The 21,194-nt window shown below is 37.4% G+C and overlaps 1 protein-coding gene across 1 annotated transcript in view; it reads left to right on the top strand.

The window, feature by feature from the left end:
• Positions 1-21,194, top strand: part of TACR3 (tachykinin receptor 3) — a 38,216-nt gene that overhangs the window by 7,573 nt on the left and 9,449 nt on the right. Inside the window, exons 2-3 of the mRNA XM_008635600.2 lie at positions 6,204-6,392; positions 8,139-8,289. Coding sequence (XP_008633822.2) covers positions 6,204-6,392; positions 8,139-8,289 — 340 coding nt within the window. The remainder of the gene's footprint in view (positions 1-6,203; positions 6,393-8,138; positions 8,290-21,194) is intronic.

The following is a 21,194-nucleotide window of genomic DNA, read 5'->3' as shown; positions in this document are numbered from 1 at the left end:
AAGGTGATCACTGCACAACAGACCCTTCAGGCCACCAAAACCAGTCCTTCTCAACAGCCAGTTACAGCCCTACAGAAAAGCCCACAGCCACTCTTCCTGCAGAGAAAGTGAGTCTGAATAAATGAATACAAACCAGTCCTGCAAGAGAAGAAGCAGCCTTGCTCTAGTAGGAGGCAGATAGAGATTAAAGGATACAAAAGTTAAAGACTTGGTTTCCAACATACAAAAAATGCCTTTAAAAGCTCAGTTCATTCCATTACCTTTAGTCTACTCTATATAGCTTACCTTTTGTAGGATTTTCCACAGCAATGTTTTAAACAAGGGCAGGGAATCACAGCAATTTCCCTACCTAAGTTTCTTAAATACCAGTTGATTCTAAACACAAAGCCTCAAAATCAGCTTCTGTCTTGAGGGAATAACAGCTTCTGTGTATTCAAGAAGGAAGCATGCTCTCCTGTCTCCTGTTGACAAGCCACTTACATGCAAGCATTATGATTTTTCTCTCAGTCTCTTCCTCTGTCAAGTTCCAATTTCCTGTTGCAATCCGGGAGGATTACATTTTGCCCCATGTGAGTTTATAAACACATTGTAAACAGGTGAAACAAATCAGTTAGGATGATTAAAGGCTTCCAACTGTGTCTCCAGATGGGCATTTGTAGGATCCAATTCTGAACATCATTTTGTTTTAATAACATCTTGTGTATTTTTGCCACAATTTTCTAAACGATGTATTAAAGATGAAAGGTTTTCCTGGCTGTATTAGCCAGTGTATGCTATTTTACAAAAAGACAAATTAGGTTTATTTTTTTATCTTTTCTACTGTTGGGACCATAATACACAATCTTCTTAAGCTTTTATAGTATGTACCAGCTATTTGTCTCATGTTCATTGCAAACTGTAAGAGATACATGATTATGCTGCCAGTAAAACTACTGACTTAAAGAGTGTATAAGTATTAATCAAAAGACGACTGTCTCTACTATTGTTTCAGAGAAAACAGATTTTCTTGATTTGGTGAACCCGAGAAACAAGAACAGAACACTAAACTGTAGATTCTAGACAAACAGAGCAGTTCAGAAGGGAACTAGATCTATTCTGACCCCAGCAGCTAAGAAAAGAGTGCAGCAGCAAGTACACCATGATGCACCAACCATTATATCATGCAGCCTGAATGATTTCGCATTAAGCTCAGTGGAAAGACTCTTGTTGACTTCAGAAGTAATCAGTTAGGGACAAAGATTAACACAAGATAAAACTGTAAGAGAAGTGATGACAGTGAGATATCACATAGTCACAACAAACAAAATCACATGCTAATCATGTGCGTATTAAACTGGAATGCTACCTAAAAATACTTTAGAGTCATACATAGAAGAAGATGGTGCAGTTGTTGAGCAATCCACATTCTTAGAAGTGCTGGCTTGAGTCTACCTGCACATATTTCCATCCCTGCATTTCTAAATGTGCATATTCAATCTTATAATTATTTTCCAAGTATAAATGTTTATGTTGGGTGGGGTAATAATGATTTCTGCTTGTTGTGATAAATGAATATAATGAGATCATTCCTTTCAGCAATGTATATTTTACATTCTTCATCCCTGCTTTGATGTGTGGAATAAGCTACCTGTGGCATTATCAGCAGCTCCCACTGGAGTGAGAAAGCATTAGAAGTCCAATCTTTAAATCAAACCACCTCAGTGGAAGTTCAGAGCCCTTATTTCAGCAAGGAGTCTCACTGCTTAAGGCTGGTGACAGACTGAACAGTAAATGTCCAAAGACTGCAAAGCAAATTGGCACAGCACCCCTCTGAAAAAATGTCTGTGTAGCTACAGAACACTTTTCAGTGGTATAACAAGCCTTCCGTTGCTTGTAGCCATTAGAAATCCTTCTTCAGCTCAAATGACTACCACCTTTTACTGTCCTTGGAGACAAGTTGTAGAGAGGTCTGTGTATAAATATCACAGAACATGGTGAACCTCTGAGGGCTTCTGCACTTGTCACTGGCTTCAGAACAACCAAATTTTAGGCACTGCAACATAAAAAAGGCATTAATCTATCAGAGAGCACCCAGAGGAGGGCCACAAGGCTGGTGAAGGGTCTGGAGGGGAAGTCTTATGAGGAGTGACTGAGATCACTTGGTTTTTTTCAGCCTGGAGAGGAGGAAACTGAGGGAAGACCTCATTGCAGTCTTTAACATCCTCACAACGGAAAGCAGAAGGACAGGCACTGATTTCTCCACTCTTGTGACCAGTGACAGGACCTGGGAGAACAGCATGAAGCTGTGTCAGGGGAAGTCTAGGCCAGGCATCAGGAAAAGACTTTTCCCCCAGGGGGTGGTTGGGCACTGGAACAGGCTCCCCAGGGAAGTGGTCACAGCACCAGCCTGTCTGAGCTCATGAAGTGTTTGGACAATGCTCTCAGGCACACGGTGTGATTCTTGGAGATGGTTCTGTGCAGGGCCAGGAGTTGGACTCAATGACCCTCGTGGGTTGCTTCCAACTCAGCATATTCTGTGATTCCATGTTGAAGTTCAGACCATTTGAAAAAACAGTGGAGTAGCAGAACAGTCTGTAATACAGACAGATGACACCAGAGCATCCAGGAAGTCCTGCTGTTGCCCTTGCATACAGTTTATGGTTGACTGATTACAGAGAGAATAATTCTTTGGGAGTTCTCTCCCATACACCTGCAGAGACAGAAGGGCTTGCCACCACACAGCCCCACTGCCAAAATGCTCTGGTTTTATACCAGTTCTACTTACCTTGGAATCTCTGGTATGCTAGGGCTGATTTTTGTCATGTCTTTTGCTCTTACATGACCCCAGTTTCCTTTCTTATTCTCTCCTCTCTCAACACAATTTCTATATGCTGTTATTCTACAGTTCTCCTTTCTTTGCTTCTATTGGTTTCTCATTTTCCTCTTTTCACTTCTGTTTTTTCATTCAGCAAGCTGTTCCCCAGTCTCAGTTCTTTTGATAGAGCCTCTATCTCATCATTCTCCCTTTCACTCTCGGCCTACTCAAACATTCCTATTTTTCCTACACCACGTTCAGCACCATTCAGTGCACAATTCAGATGGCATGTCTACTCTTCCTCCTTGTAACTGGCATTTTGCCATCCTTAATATATGTAAGGATATCACACAGAGTAAAAAAAACGAGCCGTAACGACACAGTTACACCATGAGACACAACACACAGTTGTCAGCCATGAGTAATTGTAATATATAAGGGCAATATTATACATACACATTATCCCATCCTTACCCTCCTTTCCTCATTGATTTTCTGAGCAACACGTAAGCATGGAACCTCTAGCCTGTGCTAGCAGGAACTTTCATTCCTGCTGTTACTTTTTTTTTTGCTGGAAAGACCCTTGCTAAATGGACAGAGATCAAAGAGCCAACTGAAAAATTCTCTACTGCTACTTCAGATTGAGCCTAAAGAGATAAACTACCCTTAGATACCTGTAATGGCAAGATAACATTTACAGCAAACAAAATTATTGGCAGAAGTGTGTGTGTCTCCTTTGCAAATGACAGCTAACAGTGCAGGAAAAACTCAGTTCTTTTCAAGAACTCAGCTTCTTTTAGCTACAGAGATTAACATCCAGATTCTGTTCAAAGGTGGAGGTAGCTTTTGACCTGCAACTGAGAGTCATTCCATGTTTTCTACTATACTTGTGGCAATGATGGCTTCTCTAAGAAAATGGTACCAAACTTGTTATGACAAATCTGAGTGAATGTAACAATTGCAGTTATAAAGTAATATCTCACTATGCTAATTAGGCAATTTTGTTTCTAAGAAAACCCACTTAGAGAACAAGTTAGATACCTCACTGTAATTGCCAGTGTATTGGCAAAGTAGAATAAATTAGATTTGTTATCCATGGCTCTGTAAAAAAGAGCTGTCAATACTCTCCTCAGCTAAATTTATCCTGCACAAAGGTATTATTGAGGGAATAGTCAAGGTTCCTCCACTTCCTTCCAATCTTGTTTGTTAGAATGATCGCCTCCTACATTTTTGTAATTGATCTTGTGCAATATCTAGGCTGTTGGCTTATCACTCAAATTTGAACTCAAAAGATAAATAGCCTGCTTTTCATCTAATCCTTGTCCTTTGACTTACTTTACTCAGACACCCAATTGTTAAAATTACCATCAGTACAGCTGTATGAGTCATTTCACCCAAACAATCTATGTCTTTAAAGGGCAGACAGGGAGATAAAACAACCAAATTTTATCTTAGGCACCAAGAACTTCTGTTGGTATCTACTGGGAGTAAGAATAATATAACTGGGAATAAGAATAATATGAATGTAATGGAAATCTGACAATAGCACATAAAATAATAGCAACGTGCAATCTGAAGAAAAGTAACAATTTGAAGGAATAATTCCAGGCTAGAAGGAGATGCCTTAAGAGTCTCACAAGCATGTGAAAATGATTGTTTATGGCTTATCACTTACTACAAATAAAGATCATCAAGCTTTTGGACAGTACTTGGCAGTCAACACAAATTTGAAAGACGGGGCTCATGCCTGACTGGCAAACCTGACTGCTTTACCAAGTTGTACTTAGTCTTTGGAGGAAAAAGCACCTAGATGGTAGAGGGCAACAATCCAACTGATGTATATTTTCTTGAAAACTGCTATTCTCAAGAAACAAGAGACACCCAGCACTCAAAACTATTTCACAGTATGTAATACCAAAAGTACCAGTTTAGCTGAAATAAAAAACTAAAAGGCATGTGAAAGAGAGGGGAACTAATTGTTACCCTGTGGAGAAAAATGTTGAAGTGCAGTAAAAACACTAAATAAATGAACAAGCTTAAAATTCTAGATATGGAAATTGACGATTCAGAACTGAAGCTGGTTTAGATCACTCCCTGTTTCTGACAGCATTTAGAGGTTTTAAGACATTAGCACAGTTACCATGTCTACTAGAGGATGCATAGCACTTTTTGTTGGATTATCACATATTTTATCATTAACTATAAACAGAGTTACCTTTGCTAAAACAAACATCTGTTCTGTAATTACTCATCTGTCAAGTATAAAATTTTCAAAAAAATAAGACTATCTTGAGTGAAATTTATGTACCATAGCAGGTAAATACAGATGCAGAAGATTCTTGCACAAATTCTCATCAGGAACATTATCCTGCAACTATTATTGTTATTGTCTCGTGGCTAATGTCTGTACCTAAAAATCTTGGGAAAGTCTACCAAGAACCTAGGTGTGTACTGTAACAATTAAGATATATCCCACCTTCCTTCATTTGAGATGAGCACTTGTTTTTTAATTGCAGCAAACACAATATATTCATAAAAATGTGATTGATAAAAATTTTCTTTCTCCCTTGCTCCTTGTATCTCTAACAGAGATCAAGAGGCAGGAAACAAGACTTGTTTTTCTATTACTGTCTGTCTCGATGCTTTCTCTCTTGTTGCTTTTTTTCCCCTAAGCTTTTGCATTGTAATTGCTTAGAGTAAACTTTTTGATGATTTTTTGCATGTTCTTCTTAGGTTACCAGCATACATTAATTGCCAATACAATTATGGGGCAGCAAGAAGAACACTATCCTACCCGGATATAATGCTATCCTACAGGAACTGAGAAGGCAAATGAGGTGTTTTCTTGCTTCATGCATCTATTTCCCTTGGTGCTCTTACCAGTTCTAAACTGGCTCTTTTCTCAGCCTCTGTATGAACCAGTTGCTCTGGGGTTCTTTGGCAAACATTCTAAAGTCAAGTCTATCTCTACTGAAATAAACGCATGTGGACTTATCAGGTTCCTGTAACTTTGGGACAGATGACTAACAGTCCTGACAGCTTGGCTGTTAATTTTCTTATTAGAAATAAATGCTGTATGACCTAGCAGAGAAACAGAGGATCCAGCTACATTGTTGATTTTCAATCAGGCTGTACAGTAACAGAGTGGTCTAGGTCTTAGCAAAATCGTTGCCCTACTGATATACATATGATTAACTGGGTGTCCCATGCCTGCAAAACCATATCCAATGAACCTTCTTGTCCTTTCCGCACTGCCTTCATTGGAGCTGAACCACACAATGAGCACAATAACATCAAAACTCCAGGAACACGAATATCTCTGCATTTATCCTTCTCTTTCATTCTAAGCTTCGGCTGATTCTAGATATATATGAATCTCTGACACAAAGGTCTTTGCTTTCTTTTACAGATACATGGCCATTATTGATCCCTTGAAACCTAGGCTCTCTGCAACTGCTACGAAGGTGGTCATTGGGAGCATATGGATTTTGGCTTTCCTGTTGGCCTTTCCCCAGTGCCTATACTCCATAACCAAGGTGATGCCTGGAAGAACTCTTTGCTATGTAGCATGGCCAGGTGGTCCAAAACAGCATTTTACGTAAGCTTTTGTTCTTTTAAACTTGTGTATGGTGGTGTCTAGACTTGCAATGGGCTTGGCAAAATCTCTAGAGTGTCATGAAGATACTCTACATGTAGAATAACTAGCAGCTTTGATCACTGAGAAATGTAGAGCCAATTTTCCAAGTAAGGACGATAGAGCATATGTGATAAATGGAACGAATTCATTCTCTTCCACGTCTCTGAGTGTGCTCCCTCCCATGCTGCACGTTTACCATCATTGCTCCATCTAAGATGGCTACTTCTATACAGACAGAGACAGGTCAGAATCAGGAACATAACATGCATTTCAAAGCAAGCTTCCTTTTTATCCTAACCAGGAAAACAAGGATTTCTAGTCTCTCCTTAAAATAATATAGGCTGGAAAAGACCTCCAGGGTCATCAAGTCACACTACCAAGTCCACCACTAGTCCATGCCCCTAAGTGCCACATCTACACATCTTTTAAATACATCCAGGGATGGTGAGTCAATTGCTCCTCTGGGCAGCCTGTTCCAATGTTTGACAACCCTTCTCATGAAAAAAATTTTCCTAATATCCAGTTTAAACCTCTCCTGGCACAACTTGAGGCTATTTCTTCTCTTGTAACTAGGGAGAAGAAAGAAACACCCCCACCTCTCTACCATCTCCTTTCAGGTACCATTACCTTTCAGGCAATTGTAGAGAATGAGATGGCTCTAACCAGATCTTTTTCTCTAGATCTCTTCATGAGAGGGCTGGATGGATTTTGGCATTTCATTCTGTTACACTGTCACAATTACTTATGTCAGCTATTAGTCCAAAAGAGAAAACTGGATAAACCTATAACTGGTTCCACTTTCTAAAAGTGAGAATACCAGTCATTAAATATATCCTGTTTGTCCTCTGGTAGAATTAGGAATAAGTGGCTGCTTAGGCATCTGTCCTTTCAAGTCTTCACTGGCATTTAAGAAAAACATTGTGTTCAAGGCTGAAAGCCTGTGTAACCATCTAGAATCAAATTTGACCTTTTGCTCTTTTTGAGGCAGGTGAAAGAAGTCCTGGTCATATGTAATTTTTATCACTTTAAGAGCCATACACAGACATTTCTCTTTAGGGCAGGAAGGTCACGCTCAGTGACAGCTGAGGATTCTTCACTGATCATTCATGGGGATTTTATCCGAAGTTGGCATTTAACCAGGAACTAACGGGGCAAAAGAAATGATCTTTGTTTTCCCAGTGCTTACATCAGCAGTAGTGACTATATTGCACATAGGCTACAGATCTGTGCTGTCTGTGTGCAACAGATCTGCTATATGAAGAACACTGAGTGACAGGACTTTTATCAGGGTCTTTGCATCAATGTATCACTAAAATACTTATTTTCCTCTTTCATTTATGGTCCAAACTAGAGCTCCAAATGCCTAGCTTGCCCTCATGATACTTGGCTGTGCAATTAAATGAACTCAGCTAGTTATGGACAAACATACCTTATTCTGTAGTCACTAATCATGATAACTATAGAGTAATCCATAATATATGCTAGTGCAGGCTCAGCATTAGACACCCCACAAAGCACATGCACTAAAACACATGTAAATTTGCAGCACAATTCAAGACTTTCAAAAAGACAGTGAAAACACCAAGGACTAGCCAGTTAATATAAAACATGCCTTCTACTAAAGTAGCAGTCTTGACTTCTAGTAGCCCATTCCATTGGTATAGCTCCTCTGAAAGCACTTATCACCTTAATACCTTTTCATTGCAGGTATCATGTTATTGTGATTGTGCTGGTCTACTGCTTTCCACTGCTTGTTATGGGCATCACTTATTCCATGGTGGGAATTACTCTCTGGGGAGGAGAAATACCAGGCGACACATCCAACAAATATCACGAGCAGCTCAAAGCTAAAAGAAAGGTACTGTTCCATTAAATCCCACTAAGTGAATACTTACAAAATCATCTGCAATTGTGTCTCAATGTATCACAGTAGATTCTTTCAGAAACACCAAATCACTAGAAATAGCAGCAATGAGAGATCATCTTCAATACAAAATTTGATTAAGTTGGACAAGTTGTTTTCTATGTTCATTAGCTGTTCTTCTTGTAACTTTAATGTTTGTCATTAAATAAAGGAAGCATTTGGGTTTTAACTTCTTACTCCACATGTAGCAGCACATACTGTATCTGATATATGGAAACTAAGACAAAAAGTTTAGCCTTCACAGAGTTAAAATACTGGGTTTTGGACAATGGGCTAGCAAACCATTAGCACTTGTTAGATAAGATTCTCATCCTACTGAAACAAAAGTGAATCTTGCTGTAATTCTCAGGTGGTTAAGGTCCATGTATATTTGAGAGAAGCACTGATCAGCCTATTTGTAATGAATAATTTAGATTTTTAAACAATAACCTTTTTGTGAGAAATGCAAATAAATTTTCCCAGATATTTTCTTTCAATCTTTTTCACTGTAGGTATTGCTTAAACTAGATTTGGGACTTCTTATGAACTGAGTATTTGACTATCTCCAGTTTAGTTTTCATAATGTTTCAGTGCCATGAAGGTTTCTTTCCTATAACATTCTTTTTCTTAACCTAACTTTTCTTATTTAATAAGGCAGCCTTCTCCTTTTTATTTCTGACAAAATTTTTTTCATACTAAAATGTATTTAACTTTTCAGATTTGAAAAAAGGGTACCCTAATACAAACTTCTCATTCACAATGATGAGAACATTTTCAGTTGCTCAGTTTGCTTCCTATCACTGTGAGTATGTTTGAACAGCGGAATACTCTCCTCTGCTGCAGCAATAGCAGAGTGGGACATATTGGGTCCTGAGACAGCACGAGATCTTCTGCAAATTCTGGAGAGCGCTAACATTTTCATTTCTTTCAGGACACTGCAAGGAATATGAAAGTGGGGGGTTTTTCCCCCACCATACTACACAGAAAAAGTTGTTATGGCAGAGGATATATGAAAAGACATATTAGGATCATTTTCTCCTTCACGCATCTTCAGACTCATAAGAGAAAAGTGCCAAGTTGTCAGAAGTTTCAGTTGTCAGAATAGTAGAGATGCCTAGACAGCTTTATGGCATGACATGCAATGTCTACCATGAAACCAAAAGTGTCATTTATTTTTGTTTCAACATAGCTTTTTTAAGAGGGAAAAATGTTAGCCTCTCTTAAGGAACCAGAATGCAGCTTGACCAGTATTGTCACTACTATTGCTTTGTAAATGTTCAAAGATTATTTGGAATGAAAGCAGAGAAAACTACAAAAAAAAAAAAAAAAAATCATAGAAAGCTATGCAGTATGCTCAGTATGCTTTGCATATTTGCCCCAAAGCAATATTATTGGACTAATTTCCAGAAATACTGAAATCATTTCAAAAGATCAGATTTCACACTCTGACATTACCCAAAAAGTTCAACATTACCATTACAGTCTTCACCATGCATGTTGTCACTTACCCAAAAGTGTATTTTCAAAGTTATGAGATTACCCTTCCTACAGAACATAAGCAGAAAAAGATTTCACTGGTCAACTAGCTGTGCTATCACCAATGCTCCCCTTTAACCCAGCCATCAGAAAAAAATAAAGCAAATACTCCGCTGGTGGTGACGGGGTTCTGATTGTAAAGACAACCTGAGAAATCACTTTCTGTAACAGACACAAGTTGCAAAAGCAAATGTGGAAAGAAAATTATTAAATTATTGGAGATCCAGGACATACCAGAACTTCAGGACCTGTTATCGTAATGACTAAGTAAAATAATCATCTTGTGACATGAAGAGAAAATCTGACTTTTATCATATGAAATAGAGGGCCCAATTAAATCCCTTGAATGCTTTAAAAACAGCACCTGTTTAGAATTCTAAATATATATAAGAGACAAAGAATAGCATCCTTAATTAAAGGATTTTAAATGTGAGAGTACAGGAATGCATACTTTCAAGACATGCAACAAGGGAATTAAATTATGTGCAGATATATTATAACTGCATCAGTGACTTTTTGGGTAGAGCTCCATGACAGCACTTTAGCTACACTGCTGTGCTCTCCAGCAGGATTTATGAAATAACTGGTATTTGGAAAGATGAATCATAATTGGTTATTCATGGAGAGGAACTAACAGACTGGAATCCAAATAAAGCTATAACTCAGCCTGTCTCTGATAACAGAGCTAGTGCTTTGCCCTTTCAGGCAAAGAAATCATCTGTTTTTCTTGATATTTAGTATATAGGTATCTAGACATATGGAAAATCTGTGCACTTATAATGAAGGAGAAATATACAATAGTTGACTATGTTTCATATCAGGCAATGATACAGTGCAAAGGTGTTGGATTAGGGTTGTTTGAAATGGTATTTAATATTAAGAAGGTAGTTCATGTAAACAGTTCATGTAAAACCTTTAAAGGAAACAATGTTTGCCAACATAAGATTTGAAGCTCAAGAAAGCTGTTAGTAGGTCAACAGACAGTCTCATCATTTCATACATATGATTGTGCAACACAGTCCTGAATCCTCCTGAAAGTGAAATTAAGGAACAAAGGATTCAAAGAATTTCACAGTGCATACTGTAGGTTGGACAACACAAAGTCATGCTTAGTATCTTTAAGGTCAAAGACAAAATGTTTAGAAGTTCAGGACTGGATGCAACTACATCATTACTTTTTCAGTTTTTTTTCTTTTTTTTTTTTCTTTTTTTTTTGACAGCTCAAATATCTCAGGGACTGACTCATTTAAATCTGCCTGACGTCAGTCTTTTGAACTTCTGAATATTTGCTTCACACACAGACTTTGCAGCCATTATCCCTTCTTCTTAAAGCTCCTGGCATGAGACTGACTGATGTTCAGCTGAACATCATTTATTCTCCTGCAATTCCCATTTTCATAATATGGAATTATAGTCTCAATGCTGTCATACATAAGTTTATACAGGTGTCTCATAATATTACTATAAGATTTACTAGGTCAAAATGTTCTTTATATCCACTGCAAATACTTGCTCTCAGATGTTGTCTCTACACCCTGTTTTTGCTATCTAACAAGTTTCAATCACTCTTTCACCTTTAATTAACCCGTAAGAGGGAATAACCATGTACTGCAAATAAAATCAGTTACTGTTGTTTTTATCAAGAGATACAGTTCTGATACAACTGTTTTCTGAAAAAAGAACATTCATCTCAACAGAAGATGCCATTGCCTGGCCACAATGGGAAGAATATAGAGGAATGGGAAATGTGCTTAACTTTTATATTTTCTTTACTGTTCCTTTTACTTATGACTGTTAACTTTGTGATAATATGTCATCAGGCATCTTTTTCAGTAATTTTCATTCCTCCACACTTATGCTTCTGCCTGTAATTTTTGCTTCTCCTAACACAGTTTGAGGTATCATCTCAACTTCTTTTAGCAATGAAGATTGATTAAAAACTGCATTGTTTCAATATAAAAATTTTTCCTCAAATTTGAGTCTAAAACAAGAAAAAAAACCCCATATGTTTGCTGGCGAGTCACAGTCTTTGTGAGAACTCCTGTATGAACACTTCATACATATTTCTCAGGTTTGTTCTCATTTTCTTCCCCCTCCATTTCATAGATTTAGAAAAAGTCCAAGGAATGGCAGCTAAAAATCATCAATGGACTTATGAAGAGATGAAAATGGCCTGAACTTTTCAGTTTGGAGACAAGGAGGCCAAGGGACAAGATGTCAGGTTTTAGAGAAACACAAAGGTGGTGGGTAAAGTGGCTGAAGAACTGCTGGTCACCAAATCCTGAAACACCAGAACTGATATGAGAGCAGCTTAAGGCAGGTAGAAGAGAGAGTATTCTAAGAAAGGGTCATTTAAAAGTTGGTAAAGAGCATCTGAGGTGCTCTCCTGCCAGATGCTTATGATTTCAGAAGATTCAGAAAGGTTTTAGGCAAATTAACAAGCAATAAATTCATAACTCATAGAGTTCTTAAGGTTGGAAAAGACCTCCAAGATCAAGTCCAACCTCTGACCAGTCTCCACTTTGTCAAGTAGACCACAGCACTAAATGCCATGTCCATTCATTTCTTGAACACTTTCAGGTACTCCACCACTTCTCTGGGCAGCCTTTTCCAATGGCTGACAAACATTTAACCATTCAACTTCATTTCAGTGAAGAAATGCTTCCTGATGTCCAAAAATTCTCCCTAATGTTCAAGGAGATACTGAGAGGATGAATCAGGGATGCACTCCAGAATGGTACAAACATACACAAAGTGCCACAGGCACCTTCCCCTGGGAAGGCACCTCTTCCCTTTAGCTGATCTCACATTTCTGGGAGCGATATGTGGAACAACCTACCCATTCTGCTGTGGGGTAATGAGGTTCAGAAACTCAATTTGTGTCTCAATTTCAAACTCTCCTGTCAAAAATAGGTGTCTGTATAGCTTTTTTTTGTCCATCCGTATTCACCTTCTGTAAATAGGTCTACTCTTTGACTTTTCAGAGATTGACAATGAAAATAAAATGCAAAACAGAATAAATAAATACTAGAAGAGAACTAACAGCAAAGATTAAGCTGGAGAAATAAATTTTTACATTTTAAATAAACCTGTTTTAATAACAGGTGGTCTCACTGATCTAACAGTCATAGCCCTATAACTTATATGATAACATGTCGGTGGCTGTATTGCTTGACTAGCTGAAATTTCCTACAGCTACAGTTAAATTATCATTTATCCAAAATGCTGATGCACTGTGAGCACCTTTTGTAGGCCAAAGCTCTATTGTGATTGAAAACCACAGGTGTACTTCAGTGCAGCCACATTCACAAATTTAGCAATCATTGTTCAGCACATTCAAATAAGCAAAAATACTAAGTAATATGAGGTTGAAGGACAACCCAGCTAGCACCACTCCTGTACACTCCACTGCTTTGTTATCAGCTAACAATCAAGAGAAACAGAGATGCATTTTAAAGATTCCGGTCCTTACGTGGAAATGTCTGCTGATTAATTCCTCAGGCAACTGAAGGTGTGACAAAAATACCACACAAAGTGTCAGCTTGTTATGCTCATACACTGTGTTTCCTCTGTGTGAAATACAAAAAATTGAATGAGAAATTTCTGAAGCAATTAGTCTGACTTTATGACTTCATATTTTTAAATCAGTCTCCTCCAAGGTTATAATCACAGTCACGTACCTCAGACTTTGTGAAACTACTCTAGAAACTAAATCTTTTTGAAGATCTTCACATCAATGAGTCATGGCAAGTTTTAATCTATGGTTGTGTTTGACAATGTCACATTTGTTACTTAATGTAAAGAAAAAGAAAAAGAAAAAAAAAAACAGTAAGAAGGAATTCTCAGATGCTTTTAAAGGCTCTCCTGAAAACAAGCTCGTCCTTTGTTTGCCAGACACTGGAAGATGTTGAACTATGTCCAGTAATTTCTCCACTTACTCATTGAGTGTGATTTTGTCTCTTTCAAAATTTAAATGTTAAATGAAAACAGAATAGGAACCAGCCTTCAGACCTGTCACCACAGGCAACTCTAACAGAATTCCTCTGGTATCATCTTAAACCTCCATCTTCTAAAAAATCTCACCAATCCTAGAGTTCACTTTTCCAGGCTAAATTTCTTTATAAACAGCTCTATTTATGTCACTCTTTTCAGATAGCTTAATTAATTACTTAATATCCCTCAGTGGTGTCACCTCTACAGATGTTTTTATATCCATTTTCTCTCTGGTTTTGTTTACATTTGTTATATAAATGAAAAAAGTGCTTCTGATCTTTTCTATAGCATCTTTACATAACATCTTTATGCAACAAGTGACCAAAACCAGACAAGGAATTCCAGCAATGTAGTGTCACCATGGTCCTGCACAGGGGTAATTCTCTGTTCTCCACTGAGAATGCCTCATCTGGAAGATCCTAATATCTCATTTTTTCCTTTCATTAAACACATGACCTGGTCATGCTATAATCAGTCAATAACATCTGTCTCCTCTTCATCTGTTCACAACAGGCAAACAAATTCACAGCAGATAATTTTATTAGCCCTTAATTGAGCAAATGCCAGAATTTTTCTGAGTATGATCCTACCCATGGAAGTACAGTGTAAAATGACCCCCAAAACTAGCACAGTACCAGTCCAGCAGTTTCGATCTGCTCTGTGATATCTGTCACTGCCACCACCCCACCTAGGGACACAATCACTACTGGTACCATACAAAGTATATGACCAGCACTGCAAAGCTGGATTTCTGCTCCTGCAGTTATCCCACATCCACATTCTTTCTCTGCCTTGCTTCTGTAGCAGCAAAGTTGCTTAAAAGTGTCTCATCATCAAAATTATTTGGCATGCCTTTATTTTGCTGTACAAAACTCCTCAGTAAATACATTAAATGAGGCAGATATCAAGACTGGTATATAGAGATTATATCCCAGATTGGAGGGAAATTAGTATTAAATACTTTCTAACAAAAATATTTTTCTCTCAACTACCTTTCCAGTGCAAAGTGTTTCCCAAATCATGCTCAGTAGTGAAATGTAACAGGTAAAATTACTTACAAAAATTAATACTAAAGGTATGTTTCCTCTCATTCTGCTTCAGGGCACCTCTTACTATGATATCCTTAACTCTGATCATTTATGGGAAGCATGAAATAACCCTTGTTAATATGGTAGATGTAAAACAATCCTAATAAAGCTAGAGCCTGACTTCATGAACTTACATGTGCCTAAAACTTGGTTTGTAACCCTGCAGATGGAATTAGTTACACTAGGAGATGTGACACACTGCTTAGCATGCTTCTTACAAAGCACAGATGCTGATCCTGTCTGCTGCTCTTCTCCATGGTTCTGCATGTGCGAGTCACGACTGCTCATTAAGAAGGTTATTGGACCAGACTACAAATGTTAGTGTTCCACTAAGATTTTGAGCAGTTGTTCCATAACCATAAACACAAATACCCTGCCAGACTCACCAGATTGGTATTAACACAATAGTCAAAGTCTCTACTTGCAAGTAATTGCTATTACAGCTAAAAGGATTTTTTTAAAGCTTATTTTCTCTTAAGAAAAACTTCAAAAGGGTAATGAGGGTCAGAATATCATATGAATATCTTTGTGGTGAAAATACTAGCAGAATAAGATATCTTTTCCTATTTTGATCCGTAATACATTCCCACAGTTATCAAAAATCTCAGCAAGAATATAGAGTATTGACAGGAAGGCCTGATTTGGGCATTTTCATTTGCCATTAATTAAATTATTGCAAAATCATCACATTGATTACAATGTACAACCCCCTCCCTAAACACATGCACACAAAGAAGCACTTTTTTCCAGTAGCATGAGGCAGAATAACCAATAATCTTTGGGTTTAAGTTTTAAAAAGTTCTGTTAAACTCTTTCTATTTCGGAGTATATGGACTGAAAACCTACTAAACATGTAGGGAATGAGCGAAGTAATTATTAATGTTGTGAATCATAATTTTTATTTCACAGTCTCACTCTTCACATGCTTAGATTTTTTTTGAGGGAAAGATTGGGACATGAGGTACAGGGGAATTATTTTCATTGCATGTTGAACCCAAAATATTTTTTACAGAGCTATTTTATGGTCTTAGAACTTGAAAGAAAAAAGGGTTCACCTGTTCTCCTTTTCAGGATTTTTTTTTTTTTTTTAGCAATTTGTTCTCTTTTTAATGATTTGCCCACAATTTTGAACAAGATTTCCTACTGAGGTAAAAATAAAGTCAGACCTCTTGATCATTTTCTGAACACGACTGACACAGTGAAATGTAACAAAATTACTGGAAGCTGCTTTCTCTGCTCTCCATATCTGAATAGCTACAGAACACTCCACAGCAGTGCCAGCTTCCATTCATTGTCTCAAGTTCCTAAAACTCAGCTATGAACTGTGAACAAACACATCTTTCCACAGGCATCATCCATGCTTCAAGCAGCAACCACAGGGAAGTAAAAGCAGAGTAAATACTAAAAGTGGCTTTATACTGTGCACAAACCTTGCCAGTTTAAGTATTTACTGACAAACCGATGGAAGTTTTCTGGTTATAACTTTTCCATAGAACAGCCGGCAACATCTCCATGTCAGGGGCAGATTTAAGAGACTTGTTCTGCAGGGTCAGTGATTACGCTCAGAATTGTGCACTCACAGTTGCTGTGGTGTTTCTCCTCGTTATTTTTCTATTTCTGATAACTGGTGGCAGAAAACTTATGTGAAATATTAAGTCTAGGGACAGTCCTAGGGCAAAAATTTCTGCTTAGTAATGTCTCATATTTATTAAGAAGGGAAGTAACACTAGGTTAACAGACCAAAAATTTCAACAATGCTTCACTCCAATGTTAGTGAGTTCAGTGTGTTTTCAAATGCATTGCTGAATTCAACTATAAATGTTCTTTAACAATAAAACCAAGATACCTACAAGAAAGACAAATGAAAGTCAAATGTCTCCTTTTCAACATTCAGATTTTCAGCATGGAGATTATGACCTCCATGTTTCAAACTATAGAGTTGGGTTTTTTAAGACAGACTTCATTTTCTCTGTGCAGTTCTCCCCAAGTTCAAGTCTGGGACCTGATCCTCCAGACAGATAACCTTAAAATCCCACATTCAGGAAGGACAAAGTGTGTTCTTTAAGTTGTATGCAAATTTTTTCACCAGCATATAAACAAACCTTGGAAACTTCAAAAGGTCTTTTGTTGTCTTATATAATCTGCAGTCAAAGTTATCCCATTATATATCCTAAATTATGACCACATGGATAGTCCTGTGTGTGCATGGGTGTGTAAATATATACACACACACACATATATACAAAGAGATAAGAGAGAGCACATAAGAAATCTCTTCCTCATCGAGTCCTTGGAGGGAAGTCATGAACTAATTAGTTTAGCATGAGTTTTCAGTCTGTTGATCTTTCTGGAATACTGCCAAGCATCTGTGTGGTGAAAAACCCAGGAAATCTGATCAGTCATTTTGGAGGACTGCAGAACCAAGATCTGTATATTCAGCAGAACACAACTGCAGTTCCAGTATTGCACTTACACACTTTTGCATTCATTCCAGGCTGCTCTTCATATGAAAACAAAACATAACTTCAGCACAGTTTTTTTTCTGAGTTAAAGCAGAAATCTACACACCTACACACAGAGGGGTGCCTATGTTATGTCTATTAATGCCTTCACCTAACAAATTTAATCCTTTAACTCAAATACTTCATTGTTTAGAAGTTACTGTACTGCAACATTGTAAATAACCTATTCAAAGCAGCTTTATTTCATTACTCATTTGCTGGGGTGGATAGTAGTTTTTTGATTTCTCCCGGTTTTAGAGCAGGTTTCCTAGGAAACACTTTCAGCCACCCTGGCATGGGTCAGCTTATACCTTATTCCACAGAACTGGGATATCACAGGAGTATCAAACCAGTGCAATAATGACCAAAGTGTTGACCATTATGGCCAAGTCATGTGATTACCTTAATTCTTGAAGCAATGCTTGTCTGTACAAAAGTAGATGCTGTCAGGAGAATGACACTCCTGATACTTTTCATCAATAACTGACCAGAGCATATATCACTTTTTATTGACCAAGTATTTCCAAAATGTTCTGTGTGTGAGTCACAAGTCTACTTCTCCTAATAAATTCACAACATTGTACAGCCATTTGCAGAATGACGAAAATAAACTAGGTACATCAAATGCAAAATATAAACCTCAACATCACTGACATTAACAGTTTTCTTTGAAGTCAACTTAAAAGAAAATAGACTGGGGGGGACAATATTTTTTTTTTTGCCTTTTTTTTTTTCCTTAGGTGGTAATAAACATTTTTTTTCAACCTTTGTAAGGGAAGATGCTACTACCACTGCAAATGCATAATTATGATGGCAATAAGAAAATAGCTTTAACTGTGCTTTTTTTCCTAACAGAATTTTGCCTACCAATTTACACAAGTAAAGTCCAGGAATAATTCATAGGTTTTTCTTATCAACAGAAAAGAGAAGGAAGAGGTTTTTCAAACTATGTAGTAAATAATCTGCATTCCTTCCCATGATATTCTGGTGCCAAAATTATAGAGAAATATGGTAAACATTCAAATGGCTTCTAATTATATAAATCACTTATTTAATTGCCCTAGGTGAATAAACTGGAAATAAAAGAATTCAAAAAGTAGTCTTTCCATATGAAATAAGAGCCTGTGCTCCTCTATTGAAGATAACCAAAGGTACCATCTCAGTTTCAGGAGGACAGTTTCCATTATTAGGAGTCCAGATAAAGTAAACCACAGGTAGGATGGTATGCAACTTTTGCATAATTCATTGGCATAATTCATCAGTTGTTTATTGCAGTGTCCAATATATAAGACCTAGTTTCCAAAAGAGAACATTCACTACTACCATTCCTTCAGAAGTTTTATATGGAAAATTCATTTAAACATTGGCAAGGTTCTGGGAGAGCCTTTAATGAGGATTAAAGACTCCAGAACGCTTTCAGAATTGTGTCAGAAAGTGGACTTCAGAATTAACTACCCCTATTGGGAAAACAAAAGAAGATAGTATTATTTTGTTTCCCCCACACTAAATCTCATATTTAGTTAGAGGCATGGAAGTGAATTATGTCCCATCATTCCTTCCTTACCTGGAATGAAAGTCTTGTAAAATAAGTGGTGGTATGAACCTTAAGTACAAAAGCACTAGATCAGCTTTTTTACTTTTTTCCCAGAACTAGGTCTCAGGTAGATAACCATGCCCAATAATGTCAATCCCACAATAGCTACACAGAGTCATTTTCTAAAGAACATAAACTTCTTATGCTACTCAATGCTTAAGACCAAGACAATGATACAAAGCCACTTACCTTTACTTGTCGTCCAGCTTACAGAAAAAAACCTCTCAGTCTCAGCAGCAGACATTATCATATTGCCTAATATCCAACAATCTCTCTTGTGAGAAATTTAGACATCTCTTCTTAGATAAAGTAACATAAAGCTGGTGGAAACTTTTCCTCCTTGTCCCCAATCAGATGCTTGTAAAATCATGCATTCTCAAGCAAAATAAAACTCTGAGCAAAATATTTACCCCTTTTTGCAATGGAACAGATATTTCTTGACATGTTGAGAGAAACTCAAAGGCACTGTCAAACCTGTGGTCTATGCAACTTTGGGGAAACATCATTTAAAAATAGCAGTAGCTAAGGCCACTCATAAAAAATGTCAGAATTGCTTTGGTTTGAGGGAGCCCCACATTTTAGCATTTGGAAGTATGCAAACTAATTAAAAAGTATTCACACTAGAAGAGAATACATTTTTGAACTTCAGAGCTTAAATAACAAAGTAAATGATTATGAATTCTGTTTGCGACAAGGGATTATGCAAACTGAAATGAATAACAGTTTCTTTATTTCAAGCAATTGAGAAAAACAGATGGAAAGCATAAGTCAGAAGACTAAAATTATCTGGAGCATTGGAATTGCCAAGTACCTTACCTAGCTGAAAGACTTCCAAGCTCTCGCATACTTTCTCCTCCTAAACGTGCATCTCCTTCAGCTATTAAGAATCTGTCCTTTCCTATGAGCTGAGAGAACACAGAAAATCCCTGAGCTTGTCAAAGCACTTGGTATCTTAGCAGTCAGTCCTATTTCTGTACTACTGCCATTAGAGTTACCCTTTGAATCCTACTTTTCTGGCACAAAAAACAGTTCACTTCAAATAAGCATTGTGGAGAAGCAAAGGCATATCTGTGTTCCTTTCTCTCTGGTGCTTCATGCGTAAGTGCTATGTATGTCCCCAGGACTGGGAAGTGGATTTACTGGCTGCATGCTAACATGTTGAAAGAAACACTTTGTGAAATGTTAGTGCGGCATTTTATTTCTCCCACAAGAGCACAGGGCAAAAGTTATGATCCTCAGGGATTATCTGTGGACTGTGTTTAAGTTGTTTTCATGAATAAATAACATCCAGGAGAGGGTAAACAAAGACATTCTTACACTCCATGGGCTCAAATTGGTTGCTTCTCATTTCTATCTGCATAACACCCAGGAGTAAAAATTCTGCAAGTAATTAAGTTGTTCTGTGTGATAAAAGTGCAAATAAAATCAAAAGCCAAATTCTTGTACTTGTAGAAGCAGCAGTATCAAAGATGACTTAGAAAGACAATAAGGAGCTGCAGAGAAGATTGAAAAGGAAATGATTGCATGGTTCAAGTCTTAGGTACTGCTGGCAAATCAATGCCTTGCAATGTGAATTGCTATATTCCTCCAGCAGCGACTGAGTCTCTCAGAAAAGTATATTTTATTCCTAATCTTTCAAGAGTTGTTCTCAATGCTACATCTAGATTAGACTGTTTTTCTAGCTATTCTTCATGCAAAATAAAAACAGTATGGGGGGGGAAAAAAGTACTTACTGGTTTTTCTGAGTGCAGCTGAATCTGCTAGTTCCTTTTCACTTTTACTGTTTCAAATGTTTCACAGCAAAGGCAAACCTGCAAACTCCAATTCCAATGAACTTATATACTTAAAAGAGCAAAAAAGGTATTTTTTCCTCATTACATTCATTAATGAAAGAATGCTTCTTACTCAGACAGAAAGGATTTAAAGGAATGAACAAGACCACAAAGCACATAAATTAACTTTCTTTACTAGACACAGGCAGCAGTGCATCAATATCAGCAGAACAGGTTGATGAAAATCAGTGCAGAAAACAAATACTTTGGTTTTCCATTTACCAATCTAGCCTCTAGATTTGCACGAAGGTTGCACAACAGAGACCAGTATGACTCATTTTAACAAAACTATTGCCTAGAACAGAAAAAACACTCT

This window comes from Corvus brachyrhynchos, unplaced genomic scaffold (assembly GCF_000691975.1).
Source record: "Corvus brachyrhynchos isolate BGI_N302 unplaced genomic scaffold, ASM69197v1 scaffold175, whole genome shotgun sequence".
NCBI classification, from domain to species: Eukaryota; Metazoa; Chordata; class Aves; order Passeriformes; family Corvidae; genus Corvus; species Corvus brachyrhynchos.
Note: the sequence above shows the minus strand (reverse complement) of the source record. Positions and strands in the feature narration are given on the sequence as shown.